This window comes from Moschus berezovskii, chromosome 14, assembly GCF_049115385.1.
Source record: "Moschus berezovskii isolate FMDL1 chromosome 14, NW_MosBer_1.0, whole genome shotgun sequence".
Lineage (NCBI taxonomy): Eukaryota > Metazoa > Chordata > Mammalia > Artiodactyla > Moschidae > Moschus > Moschus berezovskii.
The window spans coordinates 83,108,753-83,122,791 of NC_142473.1; the positions used below are offsets into that span (position 1 = coordinate 83,108,753).

The window sequence follows — 14,039 nt, forward strand, 5'->3', positions numbered from 1 at the left end:
ATTCCCTTCAGTCATGTCTGACACTTTGCAACCCCATGTATCCCTACGCTGCTCTGGCCATAGGATTCTCCAGGCAAGAATACTGGTGTGGGTTGCCATGCCCTCCTCCATGGGATCTTCCCAACCCAGGGATTGGACTTGTGTGTCTTACATCTCCTGCATTGGCAGACAGGTTCTCTATATTCTGTCAGTGATGTTAAAATCATCTATTTATTTTAACCCATTTCACTGCTGGGTCCAATGAATTGTAGTGATTTCTGAATTTGTTTGCAGATGGGATCCAGAGGACAAAATCCCCCACAGTGGAACCACACTACATTGATGGAGTTCATCTTGCTTGGCTTCTCTGATATTCCTGACCTACAAGGATTTCTTTTTGGGGTGTTTTTGATTATGTATATGATTATTCTGACGGGAAATTGTCTCATTATCATAATAACCAAGATGGATCCTTCCCTCCAGACTCCCATGTACTATTTCCTAGGGAATTTTTCTTCCTTGGAAATATGTTATGTATCAGTCACTGTCCCCAGGTTATTAATAGATCTTTGCAGTCAGAACAAAAATATATCCTTTCTGGCCTGTGCTGCTCAAATGTATTTCTTTCTGGTGTTTGGAGCCACTGAGTGCCTTCTTCTGACTTCAATGGCTTATGACAGGTATGTTGCCATTTGCAACCCACTGCTGTACCCTCTCCTCATGAACAGTAGGCTGTGTGTCCGACTGGCTGCTGGCTGTTGGGTCAGTGGAGTTCCAGTGCATATAGTGTTAACCTACCAGATCTTCTCTCTGCCCTTCTGTGGCTCAAACCAGCTGAACCACTTCTTCTGTGACATACCTCCAGTGCTGAAGCTTGCCTGTGGGGACACACTTATAATTGAGACATTGGTTTATGTAGTTGCTGTTCTAGTTGTCACCATTCCTTTTATGTTGATTCTTGGATCTTACGTGAGAATAATTGAGACCATCTTGAAGCTGCCTTCAGCCACTGGGAGAGCCAAGGCCTTCTCCACCTGCTCTTCCCATCTCATGGTTGTGGCTTTATTCTTTGGATCAGGACTCATTACATATTTAAGACCAAACTCCAGTCATTATATAGGAATGGACAAATTTCTCTCTCTTTTTTATACCATTGTCACACCAATGTTTAACCCCATGATATATTGTCTAAGAAATAAAGATGTTATGGTGGCACTGAGAAAATTTTTACTGAAATGAGTTGTAATATGACTCAAAACCATCACTTCATAAAATTTGTTTCTTATTTATTATAGTCTCCATGTGCTAATCTCTGTTCTTTCCCAATTTTTCTCTGAATCTTAATTATTATAGATAAGTGATATCATATATCTAGATTAAGTAAAGCCTCCTGCTATCTTTAAATAGCAAATTCATCCCAAACTCAGTTCGAGGTATTGAAATCACATGGTGGTATTGGTTTAGTCGCTAAGTCTTGTCTGCCTCTTGTGGCCAGGCTGCTTTGTCCATGGGATTCTTCAGGCAAGAATAGTGGAATGGGTTTCCATTTCCTGCTCCAGGTGATCTTCCCATCCCAGGTATCGAACCCAGGTCTGCTGCATTGCAGGCAGATTCTCTACCAACTGAGGTATGAGGGAAGCCCTCCTAGCAGTTATTAATGGTTTTGTTAGTGTTGTTGCTTTTTAACATTCAGGAACATTGCCGACATGTGTGCATGCCTGCTCCGTTGCTCAGTCCCTTGGCAGCCCCATGGGCTGCAGCCCCCAAGCTCCTCTGTCCATGGGATTTCCCAGGCAAGAATACTGGAGTGGGTTGACATTTCCTCCTCCATGGGATTTTCCTGACCCAGGGATCCAACCCATGTCTCCTGCATTGGCAGGCAGATTCTTCACCACTGAACCACCTGGGAAGTCCCACTGCCTACATATTCTGATTAAATGAGAGTATTCAAGCCTATATCTCCAGTGCCAACATATTGTCTAAAAAATAATAGACATCAAATCTACTTTATTAGACTAAAATAATGACTTATAACAAAGTATAGCAGGCCTAGTACTTTTTGTCCCATTTGAAGATAAGCACTTGAACAGAAAATATGACATCATTTTTCAAGACATAAAATGTTAACTTAGGGTAGATATACCTCTGATGACTTCGCAGAATGATGGGAAGAAGTAATAATAACTTGTTGCATTTGAGTTCATAAAGTGTTTTCCAGATTTTCCTCGTGAAATGTGGCAAAGCAGATCAGGAGGTTTGTTTTGTGTTTTTTTTCACCGCAAAACACCTCTCTTGAAGACAACACTGGAAACCAGTTTCTAGGGTGAGGAAACTAGACGGTACTGGGGGATAGCCTCTAAAGCTGCCAGTATAGATGTGCCCACGCTGATGAAAAAGGGTGGCACCTGTACTCTAAGTGTGTATAGAAAGCTGTGAGTCCTACAGGACGAGAATCAGTGTAGATGCTCCTACCCATGGCCCTGTTTCTATAAGAATTAGAGAGGGAAGGATCTGGGGATGCCTCCATATATGCTGGCTTCTGAATATAGTATTCATCTCATAACACACTAACTGCTTGAGGGTATGAAAAGACTGCCTTATTTTATAGGAAAAGAAACATTTTGGGGTCAGTGTTGGTGCCAAAGATTTTCCACAATGGCCAACTCATTGATTTCCTGGGTACAAGATCACTTCTATATCATAATATGCATAGAATCCATTGAGTCCCATTGAGTGAAAGTCCCTCAACCGTGTCCAACTCTTTGTGACTCCATGGACTGTAGCCCACCTGGCTCCTCTCTCCATGGAATTCTCCGGGCAAGAATACTGGAGTGGGTAGCCTTTCCTTTCTCCAGGGTATCTTCCCAACCCAGGGATCAAACCCAGGTTTCCCACATTGCAGATTCTTTATCACTGAGTCACATGCATAGAAAACCTTCCCAAACTGTTTCCTTGGTTTTGACCACTTAAGTCTTATTTTAAACTGGGCATTTCTCTCTGAACATACCTTTTAGCACTCTATGTATTATTGTTTGCTTTGCAACATGCTTCTTAGTGTTAGTCACTTAGTCATGTCTGACTCTTTGCAATCCCATGAACTGTATCCCACCAGACTCCTCTGTCAGTGGAATTCTCCAGGCAAGAATACTGAAGTGGGCAGCCATTTTCTACTCCAGGGGGTCTTTCCAACCCAGGGATCTAACCGTTGTCTCCTGCACTGCATCAGTCTCTTTAACATCTGAGTCACTGGGGAAGCCCCTGGGATATCCTTCCTCAAAAATCCAGGTCAATACTGGCAAGTGAAGAGATCTGTTTTCCTCTGATATTAGAGGGAAAAGTTCAATGATGCTTTGTAAAAATAAGCTTACATGAAAAATATTATTAATATTAGAATGAAATTTCTTTACAAATGAGGACAAAATGTTTTACAAAGACTGATAGTTAACAAAGCAATTTAGAGCTTTTAATTAGTAGATACACTATAGGGCAGATGGTTTAGAAGTGAAGGACCACAATGAATATAGGGGTGCATATATCTTTTCCAACTATAATTTTGTTTGGATATATCCCCAGAAGTAAATTGCTGGATCATGTGGCAACTCTATTTTCAGTTTATAAAGGAACCTGCATATTTTTTGCTATAGTAGCTATATCAATTTGCATTCCCACCTACAATATAGGAAGGTTCCCTTTTTTACACACCTCCAGCATTTAACCATTTGTAGACTTTTTAATGGGCTTCCCTTGTTGCTCAGTTGGCAAAGAATCTGCCTGCAGTATGGGAGACGTGCGTTTGATCCCTGGGTTGGGAAGATCTCCTGGAGAAGGGAACGGCTACCCACTCCAGTATTCTGGCCTGGAAAATTCCATAGATTATATAGTCCATGGCGTCACAAAGAGTTGGACACGACTGAGTGACTTTCACTTACTCAGACTTCTTAATGATGGCCATTCTGACTTATATGAGGTGCCACTTAATTGCAGTCTTGATTTGCATTTCTCTAATAATTAAGAATGTTGAGACTTTTTCATTTGCCTGTTAGCCATCTGTATGCCTTTCTTGTGGAAATGTCTATTTTGGCCATCTGTCCAATTTTGGATTGGGCTGTTTGTTGGTGGTATTGTTATTGAGCTATATGAGCTGTCTGTATATTTTGGAAATTAAGTGTTTGTTGGTTGCATTGTTTGCAAAAACGTTCACCCAGTTGGAAGATTGTCTTTTCATCTTATTTATACTTTCTTTTCCTGTGGAAAAGCTTTTAAGTTTCATTAGGTCCCATTGGTTTATTTTTGCTTTTATTTCTATTGCCTTGAAAGAGTAACAAAAGAAAATGTTCCTATAGTTTATTTATTTCTGTTAATATTCTCTCCTTTCATATGGACACCCAATGTAATTTATTTCACCTGTGACTTGTGTATGTGATATGGAAAATCTGTAGTTAATCTCCATGTAAGTTAAGAATCACAGACCATTTCAAAAAAACAAATGCATATGACTCTGAGGCATATAGTAATTCCCATTAGCTATCTATTTTACATATGGTGATATAAGTTTCCATGTATACCTGCGGCTGATGTTGACATTTGGCAGAAACCAGCACAATTCTGTAAAGCAATTATCCTTCAATTTAAAGAAAAAATCAATAAACTTTAAAAAAGGAAGAAAAAGGAAAAGAAAAAACAAATGTAATTCTGAAACCATAAAAACGTTTATATATTCACATTACTGCCCTACTTGCTCAGGTAGAGTGTTTCTGCTATCAGTGGATGTAGTTAGTGTCCCTTCTCATTTATTTCACTCAAGAAATGAGCTGGATTAGCAAAGGAATGGGATAAATTCCTTGTACTAAGGAAAGTATAATAACGTGATTGGGGATGTGAACCGTTTTGGAAGTTTGGCAAGAAACATTAAAGTAACAAAGATCTACATCTAACTACATCATGAGTCAAGTTCCACAATAGTGTTTTATTGCATCTACCTGTGTGTGATCACATGTATTACTTTTGATAATGGAGTTTCAACTTTAGAGGATTGATTCTATAATGAAATCCTATTATCCTTCTTTAAGAACAACCAGTATAAAAATGCAGCCATGAGCATGTATTCAAAAGTTGTCTCAAATTTTTACAAAGATAGAATTCAAATTTTCTCTGCCTACCATTTTATTTGAAATGACAAATTTCCTATTTTTCTGCCTCAGCTGAGTTAATAGTGATTATAATACAAGAGGAAACAACAGACTAGATACGTTAGTACTAAGACAGATGCTCTTAAGTGTGTGGTGCTGTCCCTGTCATTAACTACTGTGGGCAGGTATACGGCATTAATTCATTAGTGAGCTGTGTAAAGAGAACAGTCTTCTGATTTAAAGTACTACAGAAATTAAAAGACGCTTACTCCTTGGAAGGAAAGTTATGACCAACCTAGACAGCATATTAAAAAGCAGAGACATTACTTTACCAACAAAGGTCTGTCTAGTCAAGGCTATGGTTTTTCCAGTGGTCATGTATGGATGTAAGAGTTGGCCTGTGAAGAAAGCTGAGCATTGAAGAATTGATGCTTTTAAACTGTGGTGTTGAAGACTCTTGAGAGTCCCTTGGACTGCAAGGAGATCCAACCAGTCCAACCTAAAGGAGATCAGTCCTGTGTGTTCGTTGGAACGACTGATGTTGAAGCTGAAGCTCTAATACTTTGGCCAACTGATGAGAAGAACTGACTCATTTGAAAAGACCCTGATGCTGGGAAAGATTGAAGGCAGGAGGATAAGGGGAGGACAGAGGATGAGATGGTTGGATGGCATCACCAACTAAATGGACATGGGTTTGGGTAGACTCCAGCAGTTAGTGATGGATAGGGAGGTCTGGCGTGCTGCAGTTCATGGGGTCACAAAGAGTCAGACATGACTGAGTGACTGAACTGAACTGAACTATAGAAATATTCTTAAGAACATGAAAAATGTTAAAATAGCGGTTATTTAATATGGGTTATTTTTGCTATTTGGAGAACACAGAAGTGATTTCAGAGTGGTGATGCATGAATTTGGGTTTGAAGAATATAAAGAGCTATCTTTATAAGAAAAAAAATCCATTTGTTAATTCAAATCGGAGAAAGTGATTTCAGAGTGGTGATGCATGAATTTGGGTTTGAAGAATATAAAGAGCTATCTTTATAAGAAAAAAAATCCATTAGTTAATTCAAATACCTGTGACTATTTCAGCAAAGATAGTTCTGTACTTAGGATGTGGGCTAAGAGAGAAAGAATAGAACATAGATGTTGCCTTTCAAAAAGCAGAAGTGAAACGTGGATTTAGATCAATTATTTGAGAGTCATACAACCAAGATCCAACACAGTAAATTGCTTAATATATGTCAATGCTCATTCACGTGTACACTAACTTTCCTGTTGCTTTGGTAACTTTATTTAGTATGCTCTGTTGTCTTTAGTTTTTATTCATATTTGACTTACTTTGTTAATATTTATTAATAATTTATTAATATTATTTATTACTATTTCTACTATGTCCAGCAAACTTTTTAAAGGGAAATATTTACACCTAGTGTAAGTTTAAGTAGAAATTAAAAGATGTTACCATTGGAAGGAAAACTATGATAAACCTAGACAGTGTATTAGAATGCAAAGACGTCACTTTGCCGACAAAGGTCTGGATAGTCAAAGCTATGGTTTCTCCAGTAGTCACGTGTGGATGTGAGAGCTGGACTATAAAGAAGGCTAACCGCTGTAGAACCGATGCTTTTGAATTGTGGTGCTGGAGGAGATTCTTGACAGTCCCTTAGACTGCAAGATCAAACCAGTCAATTTCAAAGGAAATCAGCCCTGAATATTCACTGGGAGGACTGATGCTGAAGCTGCCATACTTTGACCACCTGATGCGAAAAGCCAATTCACTGGGAAAAAAAATACCCTAATGCTGGGAAAGATTAAAGGCAAAAGGAGGAGGATGGTGGTGGATGAGATGGTTAGATAGTATCACTGACTCAATGGACATGAATTTAAGTAAACTCCTGGACATTGTGAAGGACAGGGAAGCCTGGTGTGCCACAGTGCATATGGGGTCACAAAGAGTTGGACACAACTTAGCGACTGAAAGCACACACACTAATTTATTCATAATAAATGGCCAGAAAAAAATATATTTCACTGACTGATTTCATCTTTTCAGGATTGGCAGACACACTGGAGCAGCAGGTTATCCATTTTTTGCTCTTTTCTGTGATTTACACACTTACAGTTGGGAACGTTAGGATGATCCTCTTAATCAGGACTGATTCCCGACTTCACACACCATGAACTTTTTCCTGCCTAACCTGTCCTTTGTGGGTGCTTATTATTCATCCATCATCACTACAAAGATGCTGGTAGATTTATGATCAGAGAAGACCATCTCCTTTGCTGATTGCTTTCTGCAGATGTACTTCTTTTTAGCCTTGGCCACAACCGAATGCATCCTTTTAGGGTTAATGGCCCGTGACCGCTATATGGCCATATGCAAGCCTCTCCTTTACTCCTTGAGCATGTCCAGGACAGTCTGCCTGAAAATGGCAGCAGGGGCTTTCACTGTAAGACTGCTGAACTCCAAGTTTCAAACAAGTTGAAGAAGCAACTTTGCATTCTGCAGTTCTAATGTTATCCATCACTTCTGTGACTTCCCTTCAATTATTAAGCTCTCGTGTTTGGACACATATCTGTATGAAATCATCTTGTCCATAGTGCCTGGTGTGAATACAGTCAGAAGTCCACTGGTGATCCTCACTTCCAACTCCTACATTCTCTTCTCCACCTTTTGTATTCATTCAGGGAGGAAAAGTGCAAAGAATTCTTCACATGTGCCTCTCACCTGACTGATATCATTCTGATTTATTCCACCTCCATCTACACTTATCTGAGACCTACTTCCAGCTACTCCCTGACTCAGGATTAACTGGCTTCTGTGTTTTACACGGTGGTGATCCCCATGTTGAATCCTCTGAGCTACAGCTTCAGCAATAAGGATGTAAAAAAGGGTTTATGAAATGTAATTACTAGGAAAAGGGTTCCTTTATTTTGTGAGTGGTTCAGGACTAAATAGACTATGTCTTGAAATTTGAAATACTGGTCCATCTTATTTCCTTCAGAGCATTATCTATGTAATCATGTTCTGTTAATAGTTCAGTTCAATTCAGTCACTCAGTCATGTCCAACTCTTTGTGACCCCATGGACTGCAGCATGCCAGGCTTCACTATTCATCACCAACTCCCGGAGTTCACTCAAACTCATTTGCATTGAGCCAGTGATGCCATCCAACCATCTCATTCTCTGTCGTCCCCTTCTCCTCCCACCTTCAATCTTTCCCAGCTTCAGGATCTTTTCAAATGAGTCAGTTGTTCACATCAGGTGGTCAAAGGATCGGATGCTTCAGCATCATTCCTTTCGATGGATATTCAAGACTGATTTCCTTTAGGATGGACTGGTTGGATCTCCTTGCAGTCCAAGGGACTTTCAAAACTTTTATCCAAAATCACAGTTCAAAAGCTCAATTCTTTGGCACTCAGCTTCTTTATAGTCCAACTATCACATCCATATATGACTACTGGAAAAACCATAGCTTTGACTAGACGGACTTTCTGGGCAAACTAATGTCTCTGCTTTTTTATGCTGTCTACGTTGGTCATAACTTTCCTTCCAAGGTATAAGTGTCTTTTAATTTCACGGCTGCAATCACCACCTGCAGTGATTTTGGAGCCCCCCAAAAATAAAGTCAACCACTGTTTCCACTGCTTCCCATCTATTTGCCATGAAGTGATGGGACCAGATGCCATGATCTTAGTTTTCTGAATGTTGAGCTTTAAGCCAACTTTTCACTCTCCTCTTTCACTTTCATCAAGAGTCTCTTTAGTTCTTCACTTTTTGCCATAAGGGTGGTGTCATCTGCATATCTGAGGTTATTGCTGTTTCTCCCGGCAATCTTGATTCCAGCTTGTGCTTCATGCATTCCAGCATTTCTCATGATGTGCTTTGCATATAAGTTAATATCATACAGCATTTATTTGATGAATATAATTTATCCCCATTAGGTAAGAGCATAGAGCTTTCTTCTAATCAATGTATATTTCACTAGGTCCCTAAAATAGGGCTTATTTATAAAGAAATTTAGATTAGGGAAATAAAGGACTAAGTATATAGAGACAAAAGTAACAAGGTCACAAGAAACGAACCATTTAATGAATTTTCCCTTTTTTGATGCATTTGTTTTCACCATTTATGATTTGTAAGTGATATATATCACCGGTGGCAAAATATTTTAAATTCATAATATATTTCCATTTTATTTTGCTGAATCATTTCCTGGGGATATGCTTAAATAAAATTCAAGAATATTACTTTAAATGTAATAGTAAACTCTTCAACTTTTATTTCCTGTATTTTCACAAATGCATACATATTCACTAACGTATAAATATGAATTGTGTGGCAGTGTTCTATACAGAAAACAGCTGTTTGGTTAAAAAGCACAATTGGACCAGTTTTTTTCTATTCCTTTCTTTTCTTCTTCAACCTTTCCCATCCTCTATGAGTCTCTCCTCCAGAGTGATACATATACACAAAGCCGCATAAACACACACTCAGTTATGTGTAATCAGGGCATAGTTCCAAAACAGGTATATCAGGGTTTAATGGTAAAACTGACAGATTCTGTATAATAGACTCATGGATTTCCTGCTTATGGTAATCTTCTGTCAACCACCAACAAAATCCTCTAAAGTTAATCTGAATATTAAAAGTAAGCCTTAATATGAAAGTGGAATGGGAGTGACTTGATAGAATTCAGGAGGAAATTGAGAAGGGGTCAGCTCGTGTTAAGATGGCAACTATATTATATAGTTTTTGGAGAGAAATTCTCCAAGGCCCTTGCCTTGCACTTGCTGCTGAAGTGGCACCTGATAGGAGCTGTGATGTTCACGTCAACTGGGATGTGGTAAAGCTGACCTCATGACCTGTCATAAAGTTGCCATCCAGCTCAGACTTCTAGGTCCCTTTGTGGCCCACATAATTCACATTGGTCAGAAGAATATTCATGAACTTAGTAGTCAGCATCTTTTCCAATTTATTTCACTCAAATAGTGGTGGATTTCATGTTAAACTTACCCAGAAATGTGGTGAGCTGCATACAGACACATTTACACACACACACACTCAGATATATGCATACATAGAGGGGAATTATAATTTTGTAGTGGGTTATATACCCTTTTGGAATATGCTAAAGTTATCTAAATATAGGCAAGTAAATATCCAATTAAAATTTTTTTATCTTTGGAAAGCAACTTTAATGTAACACAGAGATATATAATCAAGTTATGATGCAAATCTACACAGTGTGTGATTCCATCTACCTGTGTGTGATCATATTTTAATTACTTTTGAGAATGGAATTTCTGCCATTAGAGGATTGACTCACAATTAAAAGCTATAGTCTAGTCCCCATGGTTACCCAACCCTCTTTCAGGAAAAAAAAATCCAACTTGTTTATATATTCAAGATGTGTCTCAAATTTTTGCACAGAAAGAATCCATACTATCTCTGATTTCACTTCACTTCAAACATGAAAATTGTCCCTTTATAATTTTTATGCCTCAACTGAGTTAATAGAGAAGATTCTGATAAGAAAGAAAACGATAGACCAGATGAATCAGTACTGAGAAGGATGTTACTGGGTACCTGCTGCTGTCTCTATTGTTCCCTGCTGAGGACAGGTGTAGTGACCGCTACTGTAGGGCCCTGATTTGATAATGTGTTTTGTATATGAAAACAGTGTGTGGTTAACTTTTAAAACACTACATAATAATTCTCAAGAATATAATACGTGTCAAAATATTGGTTATTTGAAACAGGCTATGTTTGCTCCTTGGAGAACACAAAAGTGATGTCCGGGTGGCAAGTCATAAAGAATCGACTTTGTGAGAAAAAAAAAAAATGCATTTGAGTTAAACAAATACCTCCTCAGAAAATGGGAAAGACGTCAGCAAGGTTAGTTCTGAAACTTATATTTTGGATATGGGCAATAGGAGAAAGAAGGAACATGAATGTTGCATTTGCTCAAAAGTGAAGTGAAATTCGTGGATTTAGACCAAGGATTTGCGGATGCCTCAACTCACATTTAGTACGGAGAATTGCTTAATAAACTCCAACGTATACTCATGTTTTCACTAATTTCTACATTATTTCAGCTGCTCTATTTACTGTACTCTATTATCCAAAGCTTTTCCCCCCACATGTCACTAACCTCGTTAACATTCCTGTTACTTCATGTCAACATAGAACAGTGAAATGTTTCCATCTAATGCAAGCTGATGCATAATATGTCTGTAATAAATGGCCAGAAAAATTATACTTCATTGACAGAGTTCATTCTGTTGGGATTAGCAGACACACCGGAGCTACAGGTTATCCTCTTTTGCCTTTTTTCTGTGATTTATACACTTACAGTTGTGGGGAACGTTGGGATGATCCTCTTAATCAGAGCTGATTCCCGACTTCACACACCCATGTACTTCTTCCTGGCTAACCTGTCCTTTGTGGATGCTTGTTATTCATCCACCATCACCCCAAAGATGCTGGTGGATCTATTATCAGAGAAGAAGTCCATCTCCGTTGCTGGCTGCTTTCTGCAGATGTACTTCTTCATAGCCTTGGCCACAACCGAATGCATCCTTTTCGGGTTAATGGCCCGTGACCGCTATGTGGCCATATGCAAGCCTCTCCTTTACTCCTTGATCATGTCCAGGACGGTCTGCCTGAAAATGGCAGCAGGGGCTTTTACAGCAGGGCTGTTGAACTCCATGGTTCTCACAAGTTGCATAAGCAGCTTTCCTTTCTGCAGTTCCAATGCCATCCATCACTTCTTCTGTGACAGCCCCCCACTTTTTAAGCTCTCCTGTTCTGACACACGCCTGTATGAAAGCATCGTGTCTACTTTCGCTGGTGTGAATATGGTCGGAACTCTGCTGGTGATTCTCACCTCCTACTGCTACATTCTCTTCTCCATCTTCCGTATGCATGCAGGGGAGGGGAGGCGCAAAGCCTTCTCCACGTGTGCGTCTCACCTGACAGCCATCATCCTGTTCTATTCCACCTCCATCTACACTTATCTGAGACCTACTTCCAGCTACTCTTTGAATCAGGACAAGGTGGCTTCTGTGTTCTACACAGTGGTGATCCCCATGCTGAATCCTCTGATTTACAGCCTCAGGAATAAGGAAGTGAAGAAGGCTTTATGGAATGTGATTACTAGGAAAATAGTCCCTTTATTTCTAGGATTGTTGCCTTAATTTTCTTGACTAAACAGAGCATGTTTTGACGTTTTAAAGTGTGGATCAAGCTTACAGTTTTTCATTAGAATATTTTCTAATTGATTTAATTAATTAATATTTTCTAATTAATTTATTATTACTCAAGTACTTGTATCCAATTGGATATAAACCAACTGATATAAAATGTGTATCAGACTGTTATAAAATTATAAATTTTCACCTGATTATTTTATATTTCCATTGTATTATCAGAATCTGTGCTTATTCATAAAGTAATCTTAGTTAGGGAAATGAAGTTATTAAGTATTTAAAGACAAAAATAACAGTATCACATGAAACTAGCCAAGTAAAGAACTTAGAATTTTCAGTTTATGTTTTCCAATGCATACTTTTTCACCATTTATGTTTTGTAATAAATTGTTATATAGCACATATGCCATATTTTTAGTTTTGAATAGATTCCCATTTTATTTCATGGAGTAATTTCCTGGAGATATGCTTAAATCAAAATTCAGGAATATCATTTTAATAGTAGCAGTAAACACATCAACTTTTATTTCTCTGCTATTCCTACAAATATATTCATTAAAAAAGAAGTTATGAATTTGTATAAAAAATGCAACTTAGAAAACTGTTCTCTGATTAGCGTGCACCACTGACAATAGTTTTTCTTCTATTGCCTTCTTTCCTTCTCAAAAATTTCCTATTCTTTTCTCACTTTCTGTCTTCCACATGATTTTTACACTCAAAGCCACCTCACACACATTAAGCTACTCCAGAATTTAATTAGCTCTACCTGACAGATGTTGACACTGAATGGATGTAACATACATATTATTGAAATCTATCAATGAACAGTAAGTAATCTGGGTGTTCATTGGAAGGACTGATGCTAAAGCTGAAACTCCAATACTTTGGCCACCTCATGCGACGAGTTGACTCACTGGAAAAGAGTCTGATGCTAGGAAGGATTGGGGTCGGGAGGAGACGGGAACGATAGAGAATGAGATGGCTGGATGGCATCACCGACTCGATGGAGGTGGGTTTGAGTGAACTCCGGGAGTTGGTGATGGACAGGGAGGCCTGGCGTGCTGATTTTCATGGGGTCGCAAAGAGTCGGACACGACTGAGCGACTGAACTGAACTGAACTGAATCAAAATTAATCCTAATATTAAAGCTAAAGTTAATACGAAGGTGGACTAGGAACTGGCGTATCAGAACTCTGGATAGAGTTAGTGGGGCTCAGGGTTTGCTAGAAAGATCGACTCACAAACAGTTTTGAAGGGAGATTCTCCACGGCCTCCCTTTGCTCTTTCTGCTGAAGTTGTGCCTGATAGAAGCTGTGATGCTCAAGTCGTCTGGGATGTGGCCGGACAGATCATGATCTGTCACAAAGGTCGTTCAGGTCAAGCATCCATGGCCTTCTGTGGTCCGAAGAACATTCATGTAGTCATTCGTCCTGTCTGTCCACCCCTGGGCCCTGCTCTCAGTCCACATTTTTTCTGTTCCTGGAGGCCCTGCAGCAGGCTGATCAGGCTGATCTCAGCGAAGATCCACTCCTTCACTAAGTACTCACCTGCATTCCGCTGCACCAGCCAGCTGCTCTTTGGTTGGTCCCTTTCTGCTTTCTCTGTCATAGGTACTTGTCAGATCAAGATAGTTCACTAACAAATACAAATATTCTACTCCTTCCACTAAATGCTTTACTTTCTAGTAAAATTTAGGAATAGAAACATTGTGTTCAGGAT

The 14,039-nt window shown here is 39.1% G+C and overlaps 2 protein-coding genes and 1 pseudogene across 2 annotated transcripts; all 3 read left to right on the forward strand.

Annotated features, from left to right (window-relative positions):
- Positions 1-273: 273 nt before the first annotated feature.
- LOC129554095 (olfactory receptor 10AG1-like) lies at positions 274-1,218 on the forward strand. Its single transcript, XM_055422735.2, has one exon. It carries the CDS (start codon positions 274-276, stop codon positions 1,216-1,218), a length of 945 nt encoding a protein of 314 aa, XP_055278710.2.
- Positions 1,219-7,115: 5,897 nt separating this feature from the next.
- LOC129554096 (olfactory receptor 5F1-like) lies at positions 7,116-7,948 on the forward strand (annotated as a pseudogene).
- A 3,535-nt stretch (positions 7,949-11,483) lies between these two features.
- LOC148775686 (olfactory receptor 5F1-like) lies at positions 11,484-12,308 on the forward strand. The gene has a single exon (XM_088843406.1). It carries the CDS (start codon positions 11,484-11,486, stop codon positions 12,306-12,308), a length of 825 nt encoding a protein of 274 aa, XP_088699532.1.
- Positions 12,309-14,039: the final 1,731 nt, after the last annotated feature.

Bases quoted from the DNA above. Each gene is read 5' to 3' on its own strand.
- LOC129554095 (XM_055422735.2), top strand. From the start codon at position 274: ATGGGATCCAGAGGACAAAATCCCCCACAGTGGAACCACACTACATTG.
- LOC148775686 (XM_088843406.1), top strand. From the start codon at position 11,484: ATGATCCTCTTAATCAGAGCTGATTCCCGACTTCACACACCCATGTAC.